The 20,619-nt window shown below is 45.2% G+C and overlaps 1 protein-coding gene across 1 annotated transcript in view; it reads right to left on the reverse strand.

Moving 5' to 3' along the window:
• Positions 1-19,333, reverse strand: part of IFT43 (intraflagellar transport 43) — a 79,997-nt gene extending 60,664 nt beyond the window's left edge. Inside the window, exons 1-2 of the mRNA XM_059371329.1 lie at positions 19,243-19,333; positions 16,030-16,122 (exon numbers count right to left, since the gene is read on the reverse strand). Of these exons, the coding sequence (XP_059227312.1) occupies positions 16,030-16,122; positions 19,243-19,296 (147 nt within the window). The 5' untranslated portion in view covers positions 19,297-19,333. The remainder of the gene's footprint in view (positions 1-16,029; positions 16,123-19,242) is intronic.
• Positions 19,334-20,619: the final 1,286 nt, after the last annotated feature.

The following is a 20,619-nucleotide window of genomic DNA, read 5'->3' on the forward strand; positions in this document are numbered from 1 at the left end:
GCAACGCCCGGCTCCACACCCTGCTCGATGCCATGGTGAGATGCCAGACATCACAGGTCACTCTGCAGTTCCTCCCTATTTTGCCTCACTTGTGGGAACAAGAGGAGAAGGTGCCCACATACAGCAAGGCCATGGCCGACAAGTAAGCACTCATTCAACTCACCCTCCAATATTTCTAGTAACTCAGTAATCACACATTTTTTTTTTAATTCTAGAACCGTGTTTCCCTAACTTCTAAATTTCATGGACTGTCAACATTTCAAGAATCAAAATTTGTGGGGCATAGGAGGTGGTTGGACATACAGACTTAACAGCTTTTAGTTTTATGAAGAATCTTTTTAAAAGATTGCCTCTCATGGTCATTTCAATCTTCCCAATGGGAAGGACACAAACCACAATAAAGAATGTTCCTTTCTGGGTACCTGGGTGGCTCAGTCTGTTGGGTGTCTGCCTCCGGCTCAGGTCATGGTCTCAGAATCCTGGAACTGAGTCCCTACCTTGGGCTCAGAGAGCCTGGTTTTCCCTCTCCCTCTCCTCTCACCTCTTCCCAGCTGGCTTGTGCTCTCTCTCATTTTCTCTCTCAAGTAAGTAAAGTCTTAAAAAAATAAATAAATAAAAAGAATGTTCCTTTCATTTGATTAAATTCAGTTTATGAAAAACTTAACTACACTGTTCTTGGTTTTCTCATGTTGGTAAAAACTTCCTCACAGACCAGGGTTGAAACATGCTATGTTCTATCTCCTTTTCAGCTTATCAGACCAAGCCCAATGTGGACTTCTCAGGTTTTCATCCCACCCTTTCTGGAACAGCAGGGCTGAAGGCCAGCCACTCTACTCCTCCCGGGTGACGATGCCCTAACACAACAGGCATGACCTAGGTAGTCACTTAATCTACACACTTTGCTGCTCAGTTTGTTGTACAGGAAGACCTTCTATCCTTCAAATAATCCACTGCCAGCCTCTCCAACTCCAGAGGAGGCCTTTCTAGATAAACTTTTCAGAGCGCTTGGCACAGGGTGTGCAAGAATGGGTACTGTCAGCTTTGACTGGATCACAGGTCTCTGGGCCTCTTTCATACCCAGGTTTCTGACTGTTACTTCCAAGTGCACCACTGATGTCAGAACACTTTCTGTCTCGATAGCTAACATACCTAAATGCCCCCAGTTAGTTATCCTAAGAGGAAATCGACATGATCTGTTGATGTTACAACCACTCTCATTCTTTTCTTGTCAATAGTACCACTTGAAAAAACCACAGTGGATTCTGAAACAATCCAAAAGCAATTGGCAGGTTCTGGAATCAGAAATGGGAGAGTGGTCTGTATTCGACTAACATTCACACAGACAACCATAGACTCCAGATGAAATACATAAAACAACTATTTGAAGGCACTGGAAGGCAAACCAAAGCAGGCAGAAACCAGAGGGGACTTGATCCTTGAAGGAAAAAAACTGTACGGGGGTAAAAACCCATGCTTAAGTGGATTTTCCCCTTGAGTGCACCCTCCAGTCTGGGCAGCAACTGAGCAGCTAGAACTCAAGCAGAAAAACTGCAGTTTTATTCGCCTGAGGACAAATTTGCAGACGGCCAGGGTCACTAAAATTAGAAAGGGAGAAATCCTGGGAAGAAAGGAGCCCCAGATCTGTATTTTTACTCCCCTAAAATCCTTTAGGCAATACCTGAACTACATTAAGAAATCTAGGGAAAAGCAAATGCTAAAGAAATAAAGAGAAAAAAAGAAAAAGCACAAAGAAGTGCTGAGTGGAAATGAGACTTTAGCTGCTGCTCCCTGGAGGGGACAGGAATTGGTCTGAGTTCCACCAAGTTAAGGGTGTTTGGTACATACCTTGAGTTTTTTCCAAAGAAATTTCAAGTGAATCACACCTTAGGAGTAACGGCTATGTCCCAGGACTCCGGGATTTATTCTAGGACTAAAGGCAAAACCCAAATAGACCTGACCCAACAAAGTCTAAAATCAAGTCTTCCTAAGTTCAAGGTGTCCTGCAAATAATTAAACTGTCTATTAAAACAAAAATCAGGGACGCCTGGGTGGCTCAGTTGGTTAAGCAGCTGCCTTCGGCTCAGGTCATGATCCCGGCGTCCTGGGATCGAGTCCCACATCGGGCTCCTTGCTCAGCAGGGAGCCTGCTTCTCCCTCTGCCTCTGTCTGCCATTCTGTCTGCCTGTGCTCGCTCTCTCCCTCTCTCTCTGATAAATAAATAAAAATCTTAAAAAAAAAAAAAGAATAACTTTAAAAAAAAAATAAAAATAAAACAAAAATCAACACTTTTCAGAGGACGATAACATAATCCAGAATTTCCACAATGTATCATCCACAAGGTCCTGTATACAAGCAGAAATGACTGGACATGTGAAGAAACATGAAAATGTGATCTACAATCAAAAGAAAAACCAACAAAAACTGACCCCAAGATGACCCAAATATTGGAATTAACAGATAAAAGTTTTAAAGCAGTTATTTTAAGAATATGTTCAAGGACTTTAAAGAAAAGATGTTCATAACGAATGCACAAATGGGGAATCTAATAGAAGCTAAGGGGGGGGGAAGAAGAAAAAGAAAAGTGGAAATTTAGAACTTAAAAGTTCAGAATCTGCAATAAAAAATTTTAGTTTGACAACAGCAGAAGAAATAATCACTGAACCTAAAGACAGAAAACAGAAAATAAATCCAGTTTGAAGGGGAAAAAAAGATAAAAGATGGGGGAGGGGAATTAGCAATTCTTTAGGGAGGAAAAACATAGGACAAATCAAAGGGACAATATCAAGCAGTTTAACACATATGCAGTTGGAGTCTCAGGAACAAAGAGAGAGAAAATGGAGCAAAGATATATTTGAAGAAATAATGGCCTAAAGTTTCCCAAATTTGGTGATAAATACTGGCTTACTGATCTAAGAACCTCAGCAAATTCCAAGTAAATCACAACTAGCTACATCACAGTCACACTGCTGAAAACCAAAGAAGATAAAAAGAAAATCTTTGAAGCAGCAAGAGAGAGGAGAAAAGATTTACATGAAGGAGAACAATCCTCAGAAACAATGAAGGCCAGAGGACAAAAGAATGAAGATCTTTAAAGAGCTTGGAAGGCAAAAAATTCTCAATTCAGAACTCTATATTGACAGAAAGTATCCTTCAGAAATGGGCGTGAAATAAAACTATTTTCAGATCAAGCAAATAGGGAGGGGTTCTTAGCAAATCCGTACTATAGGAAATGCCAAGGGAAGTTCTTCAAGCTAAAGAGAAATGCTGCCAGAGGGAAACCTAGACTACCAGGAAGAAATGAAGAACAACAGATACGGTAAACACGTGGATAGATATAAAAGACAATCTATTTCTCTGAACATCTCTAAACGACAGCTATTTAAAGTGAGGTGACAAAGGGTATTGTAGAGTTTCTGAAGTAGGGAGGGTTAAAGCATGTGACATCACCAGCACAAACGATGAGAGGGGTCAAAAGGACTTCTACTGAAGGGCTATGACAGTAACTTCACGTAGCCATGGATGAGTTAAAGATGTATTTTCTAATCCGTGGAGCAACTACTAAAATAAAGTATAAAAAACTATACCTAAAAAAACAATGGAGAGCTGAAAATGGAATATAGAAGCAATTAGCTAACCAGGCTGACATCATTCTCTATTATACCCGGTAGAGGCATGGGACCAGAAATGTTTCAGTCTATCACAAAGGACATTCAACGCCCGTCAGTACCTTTTTCCTGTAAAATATCATTATTAAAAGGATATTTTACTATCATTCTGTTCCTTTTCAGTAATTATTGACATGCTACAGAAGAAGAAATCTAGCCCAGCTAATGATTTCAATGAGGCTTTCTGATCACAGTCTTCTGGTTCCTAACTGACTGGATATTCCCTACTTACAGCATACCTTTTCTTTCCATCTCCTCACCTCTCCTAGATCCTGGCATTCCACCTCCCCCCGCCAAAATGATGTCTTTTTTCAGGCAGTTCTTTTAAGGAGAGTCTGTCCAGTGTTTTAAGACCCCACAAACCAGGGCCCCAGCTAAGTCTCACTTCCCAGAGTTCCTCAAAACCATTATTCTTCCAAAGTATTAAGGAACACTTCTCTGGAAACTAATCTTGTTCAGCTATGTCACAGACTTCATGTCTGTCACAAACGCAGTGAGCAAGACAGATCCGAAATTACGTAATTACCACTCCTCAACCTGCCCCACCATTCTTCGCAAAGCCGATGTTTTCATCAACAGTCCAACCAATGCTTAGCCAAAGAGTTCCCTGACTCTTTAAACACCAATGACCTTGCTACTTCCAACATGTCATAACCCGGAACTGCTCCATTCCCGAAGTATCTAGCCCCCTCCTTCCCTCCTCATCCAAGAACTCCCTTCTTCGTTTTGCTTCCTTCTCCATCAACCCAGCTCACTCCCAAGATCTATCACCACTACGCTTCACTCCCTTGCCTTTTTACATTTCCCCTAGAACTACCCCCAAATCTGGATTGAGTCACCCACAATCCTCCACTCTGTCAATACCCACCTGCTGAGGGGTGCTGGGAACCTGTACAACCACGCCAATTAAGGCCTACCAAGCTCATCTTCCGCCTTCTCTCAGCTGGATCCTACTGGTCTCCCGGCTTCTGTCTCACTTTCCTCCAATCTGTACTCCACACCTGCATGGGCCCCTGAGAGTTACAGAGCGTTCTAGATAGCGAAGGGATGCTAGGTCTCAGTCAGAAAGGGTTTTCTACATAAGCCTTTCTGGTGGGCTGCCTAACAAATTCTCTAAAGAAAGGCGCCTGAACATCTAGGGCTCTTGTAACTTGGCCATGATTTATTTTCTCATTATAGTAAGTATTTACTTTCATAGTTCATTTTGAACTCATAATTTTGAATTATTTTTCTTGATGAAAGCCTCCAAACTATTTAAGTCTCGGGGTCCACAAAACCTGGTTCCATCCATGACCAGTGCTTGGTAAAGTGTTCCTTCTAAAAATGCAAATTAAAAAAATAATCATAAGGGCACCTGGGTAGCTCAGTCGATTAAGTGTCCGACTCTTGATTTTGCTCTGGTTATGATCTCAGGGTTGTGAGGTTGAGCCCCATTGTCAGGCTCCACAATAGGTGTGGAGCCTGCTTGGGCTTCTCTCTCCCTCCGCCTCTGCGCCCCATCCTCTGCTCACATGTGCTCTCTAATAATAATAATAATTTTAAAAAGCAAATTTGGTCGTAGCTCTTCTCTGTTTAAAACTCTCACACATTCGCACCCTGGAGATCATGAAAGGTCTGTGAGCTACCCAAAGGAATGAGAAGTTTTTCCTGTACGTTCTTAGAAACCCCCGTTCTGATGATTTGCACAACTGTTATCATCAGTTTCAACTTTCTCTTAAGCTCCAGACCACATTTTCAACTGTTTACTTGACAGACCTCTTTGAAAATCCTGGAGGCAACTCAAATTCAAATTGCCCTAAACTGAAATAATGACCCCTTCTGGCTCCCCCACTGCTAACACTCTTAAATCTTCAGTCTCAAAAACATCAGTATCTACTCAGTCACGGTAGCTACACATGGGGTGAACTCCAGACTGTCCTCCCTCCTACCTCCAACAGTCAACCTGCTACCACAGCCTATCTATCTTCTCTTCAAAGCATCTCTGGGCATGGACCTCTTCTCTTCACCCCCATTGCCAGGTTTCAGTTAATTGTTGCCCAAAGTAAGGGACATACGGCACCGTAAGCAAGACCACCACAGGTGGTAGGTGGCCATGCCTTTTAAAAACAGCCATGCATTTAATTTTTTTCTTCTTTTACTTAAATTCAATTAATGAACATATAGTGTATTATTAATTTCAGTGGTGGAATTTAGTGATTCATCAGTCTTATCTCACACCCAGTGCTCATGACATCACGTGCCTTCCTTAAGGCCCAGCACCCATTACCACGCCCACCCTCCAGCAACCCTCAGCTTGTTTCCAAGAGTTAAGAGCCTCTTATGGTTTGTCTCCCTCTCTGATTTTGTCTGGTTTTATTTTTCCCTCCCTTCTCCTACGATCCTGTTTTGGTTCTTGAATTCCACATTTGAGTGAAACTATGTAGTATTTCCTGTGATTGCTTGTTTGGCTCAGCATAATACCCTCTAGTTCAGTCATGCATTTTAACGTGAAACCAAAGAGACCGCCCTATTGTTAAATCTGACAGATCCTGCTAGGACCCTCTTAGTGACATCGAACACTCTTGACCCTCCCTCCTTCTTGGCACTGGATGCTACAGGTGTCTGCACTTCCCTTCCCCACTCTGGCGAGTCCTCTGCAACGTTCTTTGGCCGTGTGTTTTTAAACATGGATGTTCCTCAGATTCTGTCCAATGGCTTCCTCTCTTCTTATGCTACGAACTGCCCCTTACAGAGCTGGGCTTCCACTTACCACCTCAATACTAATGACTTCCAAATCTCTAGCTCCGGCTTCCTGGACGTCTCCAGCTAGGGCTCTCATAGGCATCTCAAGCTAACCTAGCCCGGAACTGAACACGCCCCCCAACCTGCTCTTCATTCACTGGACAAGTACTTACTGAGGACCTACAGGCTCACGGGGAGCAGAACAGTCACTTCTGGAATTTGCAATTAGTGGGGGACAAGGACCTAAATAATTACACAAACATAATTACAAATTGCAGATGAAAATATAAAGTAAAAAAAAAAAAAGCTAAGGAGTATAATAAGGAGCAGTAATGAGAAGAATAATATTCTTATTTAAAAAGAAGTGATATTCGTGCTGAACAAAGTGCAAAAGAGATGTACGACTCAGCCCAGCAAAGACTAGGGATGAGAATTCTAGGGATCTACCCTACTCCAGTCCATTCTACTGAATTACAGTATTCTAGGGAACTAGAATAGGGAACTTCATAATCTAAAGACTCCACGTGAGTCTTTACACACAGCACAGTGGCAGGTGTGAAATGAAGCTGGAGATGTAGGCAAGTACCAAATCACAGAGCTCCAAGGTCAGGATTTAGGAATTTTTTTTTTTTTTCCTAGTGAGCTGAGCTCTACACCCAACGTGGGACTCGAACTCATAATCCCCAAGACTGAATGCTTTACTGACTGAACCAGCCAAGCACCCCTAGGATTTTTTTCTTTTTTTTTAATCCTAAATGCAATAGGTAGCTATCTCACACTCAAGGAAGGGTCTTGAGTGTGAAATGAATGAATTTCTATCAGACTGCTCTAGCTAAGCGGCAGGAGGGCAGAAACACAAAAGATGAGTCCGAGTATAAGGCAACTGCTACAGTTCAGGTAAGTTAAGAGTGGCTTAAACCATTTTGCTCATTCTTGATCATTTTTTTCCTCACAGGATGGTATTTCTAGCCATAGATTTCAAGAAACCTTTGCTTTGGGAACCTTGCCTGAATATAAGTCAATTCTCGGGGCGCCTGGGTGGCTCAGTGGGTTGAGCCGCTGCCTTCGGCTCAGGTCATGATCTCAGAGTCCTGGGATCGAGTCCCGCATCGGGCTCTCTGCTCAGCGGAGAGCCTGCTTCCCTCTCTCTCTCTGGCTGCCTCTCCGTCTACTTGTGATTTCTCTCTGTCAAATTAATAAATAAAATCTTTAAAAAAAAATATATATAAGTCAATTCTCATTACAACAGAAGTATCATCATCATGAAAATCTTCACATTCCAGGAAAAAAAAAAAAAAAAAAAGAGATCTCTGAACACAGGCCAGCACTCTACATATTCCAAACAGCGGTCACATCAAATTCTAATGCTACAAGAGCACTGAAGTCTTTTGAGCTGGGTCACGATGAACGGGTATGACCTGTGTTGTTAGAACTCGTACATTCTGAAGATTTTATTTATTTATTTGGCAGAAAGACACAGTGAGAGAGGGAACACAAGCAGGGGGAGTGGGAGAGGGAGAAGCAGGCTTCCCGCTGAGCAGGGAGCCTGATGCGGGGCTCGATCCCAGGACCCTGGAATCATGACCTGAGCTGCAGGCAGATGCTTAACTGACTGAGCCACCCTGGCGCCCCACATGTATGTTCTTCTAATGCCAATTAGGAAAGCTGAGCTGAGAGTTCTGACCCCCCTGAGGCAAAGCAATAGCAGTCTGTCATAGGCACCAGCCTGGCTCGTATCACTGATTCATGGACACATATTTTTATTAAGCATCTAGATTACACTTGTTAGAGCAGGATTTGGAATAGCATTAGTCTCTTATTTTGTGAAGTCAAAGGACATTTTCTAAATCCAATCAGATCACAGCTACTTTTTTTTTTTTAAGATTTTTTATTTTATTTATTTGACAGAGAGACATCAGAGAGGCAGAGAGGCAGAGAGCCCCACATCGGGCTCTCTGCTCAGTGGGGAGCCTGTTTCCCCCTCTCTCTCTGCCTGCCCCTATGCCTACTTGTGATCTGTCAAAAAAAAAAAAAAGGATTAAAAAAAAAGAAAATTCTCAATCCAGTTTCACAAGTGTATGAATGAATAAATTAATAGATATTACCTTGTACTCCAAGGTCACTGAAGTTAGCAAGGTCATTCTTGCCGTCCTCATTTTCTACCTATATTTCCCCAGAATGACAGAATGATATGTCAGCAATTAAAGATTATTCTTTGGAAAGACTCCCAACCTCTAGACCGAGGGTTGGGTTTTGGAAAGAAGATGGAAAGAGACTAGCAGATGACTGGTCTGTTGTATAGGCAGAAAGGCCTAGAGGAGGGAAATAAAATGGCTTTCTCACCAAAAGGGCTCCTCATCCAAATGCTTTGGTCCTAGGGGCCAGTTAGTTCTAAGAAATATGAATGTCTCTGTATCTTGAGCCGAACTGCAATCAAACCTAAATGAGTGATACTTTCTAATACTTTCAAACGACAGTAATAGTATGTACCAGGCACTATTGGAAAAGCATTACACATTCTTGTTTAATCTTCCAACGACGCTAATGGATAGCTTCTACTGTTATCTCCATGGGATCTGTGGAGACAAGGAACCAGGGTTTGGGTGGATAAAGAACGTGCCCAGGGCAAACACCCTGAAACTGGCAGAGCGGGGATTAGAGACAGAATGGTAATGAGGTCTTCTTCTCACGTTGTGTAGATCACCTGAACAACAGCTAATGTGAGGTCCTGGACTAAACTCTTCACATATATTTCTCACCTAACTCTACAGAGGCCGAAGAGAACCTTCAGGTGCTGTTCAAGCACCGCCTCTCAACCTGGGACTCGCGGAAACCAGCAAGAGTGACTCCCCCTGCCCTTACAGGGAGCAAACCGAGGCACGAGGTGTTCCCGTGCATCGGGCTGGGACAATGAAAGGGCTCAAGCCAATGCTGGAAGAAAACCTAAAGATGCTGTTTCTAAGGACAGGCTCTGCCCTCAGTTGACATTCCCTCCCCCACAGTGGCGGCCCTAGGGATGGGGAGTGATGTGCATCGCCCACCATGAGAGAGAGAGTTCAAAACCGAAGCATGCGAAGCACGACATAAATATGAAGTGTGGAAAACGCATTCCTCACAAAACAGTCCTTCATCAAATTCCCTGCATCCCTCCTCGACGACGTTATCGGGAGCATCCTTCAACCCAGCCCATTGGAGAGCGCCTACGAAAAAGGCTGAAAAATGTGACCAATCAGGAAAGTTATTTTTGTGAGAAAGAAGAAAAATGTCACCAAAAAGGGTCAGCAGATAACCCTATTGGGCTGAAAATAGCTGCCCGGTTGGCAGAGCAGTCAGGGAACAGGCAGAGGGCGAGAGACGTCATGCAAAGCACCGAGGGAGCTCCAGCTGCGTGAAGCTGCTGAGGGATGAGGAAATTGGCCTAATTTGGGAACATGAGCCCAACAGCATTGCTCAGATTCCTGCGAGAGAATCTGGCTAACTTTCAGTTCTGCGTCCTAGGAGGAACACTGAAGGGATGGGGGGTGGAGAGAAAGGGAACAGCTGTGACTCAAACATTTCTTCGGACAAGTGGATGGATCAGGGTCATCAAGTGAGAACTTACTCGCGCTCCAGAAGGATTCCAAGGGAGTAACCCAAAAGCTTCTCTTCCCTCTCCAAAAGCCTTTCTCTGCTAGGAGGGCTGTGCACCTACCTATCTAGCAGGAATCACAGAGATCAGACTAGAGTCAGAGATGAGCTGGATGACTCTGAACCAGTCGTCCAACCTCTCGAAGTCTCAGTGTCTTCATGGCTAATATGGGGTAAGAGTAGCCGCTGCTTCAAGAGCCACCATGAGCCTTAACGAGGACCCCACATGCAGTTCACCGAGAGATGGCAATCGTTCCAACATCAGCCGAAATTATTATGAAAGGGAGAGTCTGCAAACTAAAAGTTAAGCCACAAAGAGATCTAGACCCAAGTGAGAAGTGTTCATCCAAAAGAATGACCAGACCTAGACAGCTTTTGCCCAAGATCACTTTTCACCAATCCCATGATTCGGTAGTATAACTTATGGTAGAAGATGTCCTGGTCTTGAGGGAGTGTGTTAAGGGCAGGATCATCTGTATCAACAGAAGGTGAAAGCTTAGGCAGAGAAACTCTCAGAGCTGCCCTGACCAGAGAAAGGTACATACTACAGACATGCAGACATGCATCACGGGACAGTATCTGTAACCATAATACCAACCTCAACTACCACTCAACTATGCAGCTAGTAATCCAACCCTGAGTTGTGACAGGTGACCCCCAAAGTCCCCAAGACAGAAGAGTGCAGTCAAAAACTTTCTCAATAACTGCTGTTTCCTGTGAGCTGGAGACTGTGTTAAGCATTTTATCTGTATTACTTAATTTCTTTACGACATCCCTAAAGAAGTAGGTATGACTCTGACCAACTCTGAGCGAAACTACACGAAGAGCTCATTTTTAAGGTTACTCAGTACAATCAAATGGTTGGAGTTCTTGCAAAGTATTCAAAACTTACTGAAGGACGAGTCAAAGAAAGAGACCTTCCCCTCTCCTCTCAGAGAGGGAGGAAGCATTTCATCACCTGGACCGAGCCACAGGTAGAGGCAAAGAGCCCCGGGAGGCAACAGAGAAAATGGGCAGAAGGAAAAGATCCAGAAGAGTTGACAAAGGTAACTCAATCAGGTATCCTGGAAATTTCAGGGCATATAATGTTTCACTGATCTCTACATGACTTCGAATTAGAACTCTGGAGAGGAATGTGGATTTTTTTGTTGTTACTAAAAATAATTCTTTCCTGTCATACCCAAATTTATGGGAAAAAAATCTGTGTATGAATTCAATTTTTTAAAAAAGTGATGACACATCAGTTGGAAACTACCTACTCAGCAGCCAGTCTCCCCTACCCCAAACTGCCATGTTATGGCTGGGGCAACAGGCCTCACTGAAGAGCCCCTTGAAACTCAGGCTGTTTGAAGAGCCAGTTCTGATCAATGAAATATAACTAGAAGTCTCCTTGGTGAGGTCTCTGGCTACTGTTTTCCTCATAAGAAACAAACTTAGTGGACAAATACATTGAACTTTAAACTCTTGCCCCTCTCCCTACCTAGAATGCAGGTCTGACCCCTGGGGAGCAACCAGCCATCTTACAACTATAGGAGCAAGTCACAAGCTCCAGATGGCAGAGGAGGAAGCTAGAAGGGGCCGGGGTAAGGCATGATGTTGCTCAGTGACTGCACCTGCCCTACTCTGCTCTCCACTGGATTGCCTGCTGTTAGAAAAATCATGCCTGGGCAGCCGGGCAGCACCGTCAGTTAATATCCGACTCTTGGTTTTGGCTCAGATCATGATCTCAGCATCCTGGGATCAAGCCTGGCATCAAGCCCCACACTCAGCACAGAGTCTGCTTGGGATTCTCTCTCCCCTCCTCTCTCTGTCCCTCCCCCTGCTCACTCACTCTCTGTCTTTCTCTCTGAAATAAATAAATCTTTTTTTTTTTTTTTAAATCATGTCTGCTTGATTCAAAAACTGGGATCAAGTGTCTGATGCATGTGGCTAAATTATTGATACTAAGAGATGCACAAGAATGCCTGAAAATAGATCCATCCTCAAAGACCAGGAGATTTCAAGTTAAACGGAAATAGAAGGCAGATCAAATGTGAGTAAACCTGACAGGTGTATGAAAGGAAGGGGCAGCAAACTGCATGAGGTAGGCCACACATCAGCTCGGGCCAGCTCCTGCCAACTTCCGCCCCTGGGGGGTGGAGGGGGTGGGGCTACCAGCCCAGCATTTCCACTGGGCCAGAAGTTCTGATTTTAAAGAGAAGCCCAGAATTGGGATTTTCACGTCAAGTTTCCTAACGTATAAGTAACAACCGAATTTTAAAAGCTTTAGCTCTGTAAGGATCAAACAAGACATCACTACAGGCAACATTCAACGTCAAGGCTACCAGTTTTCAACCTTAGCAGAGAGGGTTAAGGCAAAATAAAAAGAATCCAAGTCCTACAGAAATAATAACAATTAGCAACATACTGGGTGCTTCGTGCCAGACTGTGTGAAGGGCTTTACATCGATTATCTTATTTTTTCTTTTTAGCCGCCCTGTGGAGGATGTGATATCATGACTCCTGCCTTACCCATGAGGAAACTGAGGCTGAGTGAGGTAAGCCTGTGCTGTGCTCCTGGGACGCCGGGGTGGCGCGGTCAGTTAAGCGTCCCGGCTCTTGGTTTTGGCTTTGGTGGTCTCCACCAAGGTAGGCTCTACACACAGCAGGGAGTCTGCTTGACGTTCTCTCTCTCTGCCCCTACTGTGCTCCCACTCACTCTCAGGAACTCTCTCTCTCTCTCTCTCTCAAATAAATAAAATCTCAAAACAAAAGAAGGGTGGGACGAAAGAGTTAAATAATTTGCTGAGTAGGGTTCACGTGTGGCAGAGCCAGGATTTCAACCCAGGCCTGTATGACCCCAAGCCCTGTGTCCTTACCCACTCTTCATGAGGAATGGCCCCCTGCACCTAGGAAGCACAAAGCCTGCTTTAGATCACTACCAGTCTCCTGAAGGGATAAGGAGTAGCGCTCTCGAAGAGACTTCGCAGTCAGTTTGACAGGAGACCCAGGCTCCTGGCCTCCTACGTGGCTGCCCTGTAATTAAAATGGAAAAGCCCTGTCCAATCCTCATCTACTCACGAGTTTCCTGAAGGAACACAAGGCGTGTGGTGCTGTCAAACACATCTCTCCCTTAATCCCCACAGCAACCTGGTGGCATTGTTACCGCCACTAGACAGACAGTGAAATAGAGGATTAGAGAGATCAGTGGACTTGTCCAAGATCCAGGCAATTAGCAGAGCCGGTCTCCAGTCCCGGTTTGTGGTGTCAGGCCCTGTGTTCTCTCTGTTCTAGCAGACTGCCTCTCTGTCTCCTCCACCAGAGCACCCAGCTCCGCCACCTCACCTCAAAACAAACGTTCCTACCTATCTCTACAGTCACTCCAGGATGTCGGAATGGCCCCCAGGTGCCATGTTTATGTTTGCAGGGATAGCTTCCTCCCAGGATCTAGTCAGCAAGGGGACAAAAATAAACACGTCAGGTCATACGCTCAGAACTGGAATGTAAATGGGCACACACCAAAGTCCTGGGATCTAATTTTAGAAAGAAACAGCCGAAAAGTCCCACACAGCACACAGAGCATCTGGCCCTGGGGGAGGTTGCCCACACCGCTTTAAACCTCAGTCAGCCCAGGGAGAGAAGGAATCCTGGAATTCTGACCGGCCTGTCACTGCTGGAGGCACCAGTTGGGCAAAGAACAGAATGACTTTTCATCATGTTCTCTCGGAAAAAAGCTAAGGCCCAGAGGTGAATGTCCCTGGGGAAACACATAGGTCTTCCAGAAAGGCTGAAACCCCGTCTGTGCTTTTGAAGTTTAGCCGTCACAGTCCTGACTCTCACTGGGATCCACGGGGAAGGCGATGGGTAGGTGAACAATGCCTATGGACCCCAGCCAGGAAGCTGATTTGGTGTGGGGGTTACACAGAGCCTCAAGGCCAACAGGTCATTCCAGGATATCCTGGCCTATCACAGGCCCATCACCTAACCACCACAGGTGGCTGAAACCTCCTTCACAATTAAGTAGACACGTGATCGGTCTTTCCGGCTGCCAGTGATCACAGGAGTGAAAGTTCCAATATGGCAGGAGATTTTGTCTCTTTTTTTCACTAAAATATGCCAACCCTCTGCAATGGTGCCTGGCACATAATAAACTTCAGTAACTATTTGTTGAAAAAATAGCAGAAAAGGATTTGCTATTGGGAAGATGTCCCTGGACCCACAGTCTAAAGCGGCCAGAGGCCAAGAGGAGACTCCATTAACCCAGTCTTCCACTTGGCCGTTCTCTTCTGGCAGGCATATGCTACTGTAAGTCAAGCTCCCTCAGATCCAGGGATGGGTATGATATGTCCTCTTCCGCCATCTCCCCACACTGAACCACCGTCCCCCTTACCGGGGCCTCCGGTGCACCACTATGTACTCACCTGCCATCCTGCGCCACTCTTCCTCAGCCTGTGACGGCCCCCGTCCGCACACGGTGCACCTCACCACCCACCCCCCTCAACCCCGGTCCTGTCAGCCTCACACCTGTGCTGGGCACTGTGAGAGACGGACGGCCTTCCAAAAGCTCACCTCTTATGAGGGGGCCAGTCATGGAAATGACTAGAATACAACGTAATAAGCACTATAATGCAGGTGCTCTGGGCTAAAGTCACCAACTGACAACCCATGGGCCTAATCCAGCCCTCATGATGGTTTGTTATAATTAGTTGCTCACCTATAAAAATGTGTTGCTCTCTCACAAAATTTTAGACTGCCAGCATCTCTCAGAAAATCAGAGGATCTGGCAATACTGGGCCTGTGTTCCCCACAGTGTCCATCAGCTTTAGCTAGGCAGTGGTTTCCTCTTTACGGGGGACAGGTGGCCTCTGGTTCGCACAACCCATCTCCCACCCTCTCCCTATGATGTCCAGGCAGTGAGGCCATGGGCCAGCCACCAGCAGCTCTGTACCGGAATGACAGTTTCCTTAGAGTAATGATGCTCTGTACCCACATCTCTACAATAAGTAAGAAAGTAAAAGACACATCGAAAGGGCCATGTGGACTGCTCACAGAAGTGCTAGAGAACTTGCTCCCCATGAAAGTGAAGACTATTCCTACATCTGTGATACCGTAAGTAAGTGTACCTGTGTCTTGTCCCCAGCATGCTTTGCTCAGGCACCTGCCTAGCTCATTAGGCATCTCAGCGAAGGCCCCTCATCGATTTTAAACCTCCTATGGCCAATGAACTAAAGAACTGAGAAGAAGCCAGACTTCCTGCTGTGTGGGAACTCACTGCATAGTGGGGCAGATAAACACCTAAAAAGAAAATGAGCGCACTGTGTGAGAACATGCAGATGTCCTACAACAGGTACTACGGGCACCAAGAAGGAGCCCTACGCTGGCCTGCGGAAGTTAGGAAGAGCCGACAGATGGATTATCCCGAAACTGGTTCTTGAAAAGAGCACAGTTTATTCAAACGGACAAAGGAAGATACAAAACAAAGGGGATCTGAGTAAACTGCCAAAAATAGTGCCCTGGCATTAAAAGTGTTCCTCATCAGGATTACCCATGCTCCGTGGAGTAGCTGGATAAATAAATTCCCACAATTCCAGGCCACTCAGAAAAGTTTCCAGGGAAGTAAGGCCAGCACTAATCCCCTTCCTGCCTGAAAACTGTAGCAAGTGCAGGTCACTACTGAGAGCAAACGTCCAGTTGTGTAATCCAACCTTACATCACCAGCATGCCTCGCTGGCACTGATTCGGCAGAAATAAAAACCTGGATTTCTACTGGATTTTGAAACTTCCCCGTCCCTGGCTTCAGCAAACTTAAGAACCGTCTTCACTGAGAATATAACGCAATGCACAGAAACTACTCTGGCTTCAAAGAAAAAAACGTTCCTCTTTCATTTCTTGTTACCAGGATGAATGCCAAGGAAGGGAATTCCTAAATCAAGATAGGAGGAAGGGCTGGCATTACAGAGAAGTGATATCAAATCCCAAATCCTTGCTCATTAAGTAATTACTTACTCTTAGAAAGCATTTTTTTTTTTAACACCTACCTCTCCAGTCAGAATCGAAGAGGAGTTCTTGCTACTGAGATGATTCTCAACTTGAGCTGCCTCCTGTTGAGCTCGGCGACCCATCTTCGGCCCCTGTAAGGAGAGATGAGTGCTGCTGACCCAAACATCTTTGAGCCACTGTGAGAACGAAAATTCTGGGAAGGTAAAAGGACAGGATTTGAGGCGGGGGGCGGGGGGGGGGGGGGGAGGGAATTTGAGCAACTTGAACATATTTTTCAAAAATGCTCCATACCCTTAAAATAACGCCTGATGCCCCTTCTATTTGATAGGAAAATATGAAATTCCTGGATTAATGACCAGGGGTTTCTCTTTTAACTGCCATAGATCTTTCCTACCCAAAGAAATGCACACAGGCATTCCTCTAGAATGAACAGAGACCTCGTGCCAAAGTTCAGGGAAGAAGGTGGCAAAGGCTCTCATGTTCCAATGCAGGATTCTAGAAAGGCCTCATTTCAAAGCTGCAGCCTGGCATGAAATTGTTATCAAAAAGGCTTCTGGGGGGAAGTATCCTTAAATTCCATGGCAACTAGCACCAGAGAAATATAGTTCGCATTTGCTCTGACGCATACACTAATTGGATTTGTGCTTCTAGAGAGTAAAGAAAATCTCTTACGAGAATTTTGAGCCATCAGCTTCAGAAATCAGAACGCTTTAAATTCTGAGTTATCAAATGAACCATCTGCAGGTGTTCCCCAAAGCCTTCCTGGGGTGGAGGCTCTGTGTCTCAAATGCTTCCCAGCACAGAAACAAAACTTTATTTAGGCAGACTGGTGGATGTTGAAATATTTATATTTCAGTTGTTGGCTTTTCTAAAACCAGCATTAATATAAGCACTCATTAATAAAATCTCATTTGGTGTGGCTTCACTGGATTCTCACAGGAGCAGGGACTAGGACTGATGCCAATTCACAAGTGTGGAAAGTGAGGCCCAGCAAGGCAAGGAAATGGCAGAAGAAAATCAAAAAGCAAAATCTTCTTCTGTCTTCAGCTTCTCAGTTCTTTCCACTATCCCATGCTGGAGTTTCAGTTTTCAGATGTTCTAAGAACTGTCTGCACCAATACATTGAAAGGGGTTACACAGGAGTTGCATAAAAAATCCTATGACATGTTTACATTTCAAATTCAAGCCAGTAATTTAGGTTTCGGGGATGATGGAAACAATTTTTCTGATCAGCAGCTCATTTTCCTCCGAGGCAGACAGTTCCACCCCTCTGCCTATCTCTCCCCTTTCCCACTTGTCCTAGCACTTGGTATCTGAACATGGTGTACCATGCACAGTGGTTGTGCTAAAACAAAAATTCAACAATCTTGTCTCTAAATGCGGTTTCCGGGCGGTTTCTCTAATAACTGTAAAGTATTTTAAGGTTTTAAGCTTTTTTTGAAGGCCCTGTATAAATCCACAGGAATGACTGGTAGAAAAACTACTTTACTATATTTAGATGTAGGTGTATTTTAAATGTATAGTCTGTTTATTGTCCATTTTCCCCCGCCGGATTGTAAGTCCTCTGAGGACAAGGACTTTGCTTTTTGTTGCTGTTGTTTTTTTAAGATTTTATTTTTTTAAGTAATCTCTACACCCAGCATGGGCCCTGAGATCAAGAGTCGCATGCTCGGGGCACCTGGGTGGCTCAGTGGGTTAAAGCCTCTGCCTCTGGCTCAGGTCATGATCCCGGGGTCCTGGGAGCCTGCTTCCCTCTCTCTCTCTTTCTCTCTCTGGCTGCCTCTCTGCCTACTTATGATCTCTGCCTGTCAAATAAATAAATAAATCCTTAAAAAAAAAAAAAGAGTCACATGCTCCACCATGCTTTGAGCCAGCCAGATATCCCTGTGTTGTTGGTTTTTCCGTTTTTCTTTTCCCACTGCTACATCTCCAGCACTTAACACAATGCCTGATATACAATATCTGATACACAATAAATATTTGTTGAAAGAATGAATGCATAACTACATTTACATTCCCAGGGACTAAACAAGTTCACATCTCAGAAAGACCCGGTGACCTAATATTCTCTTTGGTCAGTCAAGGGACCTGCTTCATCCTAGAACAGTTGTTCTTGTCCCCTGAGAGGTGCTCCTCTCCAGTACCTTGGAGGACATCTGATGCTATCAGGGCCCTTCAAAACAGAGATTCCAGAGCAGAAACCGAAGACCTGCCGTGTGCCCCAATCTTCTAGTGACTGCGGTCCTGACTAATTTTAAAGGTAAAAGGGTTTGATGGGACTGTGATGGAGTTACAACACTGAACTTGGGTCTTGAATCGAGGTCGATGATCTACAGACTATATACACAACCAGGTAAATTGCAGCCTCAGAAGTCATAGCAGCGAACTTCTTCTAATAACTTAGCACATGACAGGCGCTGCATGAAATGCTTCCCAGGCGTTACTCCGTCTCATTTTCATTGCAGCACTTTACTTTGAAGTATCAACATCTCCATTCTAGAGATAAGGAAACCAAGGTTGGGGAGCGTGTGTTTGTTGTTAATGTTTTAGATTTGGGTACAGTTGACACACAATGCTCACTTTTCTTTTTTTTTTTTTTTTTTTTTTTTTTTAACCCAGTAAGCAGCTTCGTACTCCATCTGACCTCTGGGCCCCCCCAGCACCTAGCCACTCCTCCACGTTATAAATCCTAAATCATAAAAATAAGGTAGTGCCCACGACCTCTTGGGAACTCAAGGGGCAAGAAAAGGCCCTTCCAGTCAGCACCAGCCTACCAGCCTGCCCTCCATGCATAAAACACTGAGGTTTTTACATGAAATTATAGCATGAGAATTCTCAAGGGAAAAAAAACCCTAGCATGGGTGCAAGTGCGACTCTGGCCCAGGATGCCTCCAGTCACCCTCAGATATGCCCTCTCTAGGGGAGTTGGCACTCACGGCTCCAGAAAGCGGAGCCTGGCTGGGAAATTTCCCACGGGTCCCAGAGGCCGGCGGGGGCAGGATCTGTTTGTTTGCTTTCAGAGAATTTTAAAGAAAGCAAACCCCAGGCCCGTAGCGGCGGAGCCCACCGCTGCCCCGGGGGCGGGGCGGCTGAGGCAGCCTCTTCACTGGCCTCACTTCCGCGGCTCCGCGTCCGTCCGCCCCCGCCACTTGCGAGAGGCCAGGCTGAGGCGCCTCCGGGAAGCCGGGCCGGCTAGGTCGCCCCTCACCACCCGCCAAATCCTAGCCCCAAGCCCCCAAGTCGGTCCTCACGGAGGTGGCCAAGCCGCTGCGCCGCTCCTCGCCTAGGTCCAGCACATCCTCCATCTCCGCGGCCGCCAGAGGTCATTTCCTGGAAACCAAGCGGCGCAGTCGCGTCCCTGACGACGGCTCCGCCCTTTCATCTCAATATTTAAAGGAACCGCCGCAGGATTCCTGGAGTCCCTGTGCCACCTCTGAATTTAAACCAAAACTTTCCTAAACTGCTTTGCCTGACTTCTGGAAGAAACCCCCAGCTACTAAATCCTGCTAGCGCCGCTCCTATGGGACAGCGAAAAAAATGTTAGTCTTTAGGAACTGTCTACGTGTGTAGCTCTGTTTAAATACAGGTTATTAAGTGCAAAGCCTACTACTAATAGTAGTGATTAAATTGATCCTTCCTATTTATATAGGCCCTTACTATGAACAAAGGATTTCCTTAGTTATTAGCTCACGGGAAGGGTATAATAACCTTATGTGAAAAGCAAGGTGCGCCTATTATTTCCACAGGACAGATAAGAAAACAGGCTCACGGGAGCGGGGAGTGGTCAGGTGCAAATAAATAGTTTCTCATGGAACATGCAATATACATAATCTCTGCCTTCAAGAAGTTGACAGAGACTGAACCAAAATGTCAAATACCTAAGTAGTGATAATGTTCAAAAGTCAAGTTATCCCTCCAACACCCCCACATAGTGAGCATCAGTGATATCTCTGTCCAAAAATTGAGGACTGTAAGGTGCAAAGAGGTGGCTTGAGGGAAATCATCTGAGTGCCAAGCAGCAGAGCCTGATGACTTTTTGATATCAGATCTTATTAGAGTATTTTTCTCCTGCACATATTCCTGGGTACCAGCCATATTCCTAGGTCAGCAGAGGAAGATGTCCCTCGAATTCCCAGCTTAATGGGGCAACCGAGTGGAGTCTTTATTGACTCTCCATGTAACATCCCTGAGTCAACACCACGGGCCAGGTCCCCGGTGCTGGTTAGCTAGACACCCTCTGCCCCCCTGCCAGAAGATGGCTTCACGGTCCTGAAAGTAAGCAATATCCCTAGTAAGGCCCACTGCTAAAAAGCCTTTTTAAATACCCAATAAACTACTCAGTTCAACCAGTCACCCACACATGTTTACTGGGTAGGGCCATGTGTTAGCGTGTCTCGTGACAGCAAGAGCACAGCTTGATGTCAGGAGAGTTGTGGGCTCATCCTAGCTCTGCTGATAACCACCTGTGTGGCCAGGCAGAGCCCTTTCTGGACCTCAGTCTCCTCCCTCGTGATTGCTCTTGGAGATGACCCCCAAGATCTGTTCCTCACTGAGAATACCCGTTTAGATTTTAATCTGATGAAGCATTCATTGCCAAAATCCAAGACAGATAAAACGTAGGCTCCCAT

The sequence above is a fragment of the Mustela nigripes genome, chromosome 13 (assembly GCF_022355385.1).
Source record: "Mustela nigripes isolate SB6536 chromosome 13, MUSNIG.SB6536, whole genome shotgun sequence".
Classification (NCBI taxonomy): domain Eukaryota; kingdom Metazoa; phylum Chordata; class Mammalia; order Carnivora; family Mustelidae; genus Mustela; species Mustela nigripes.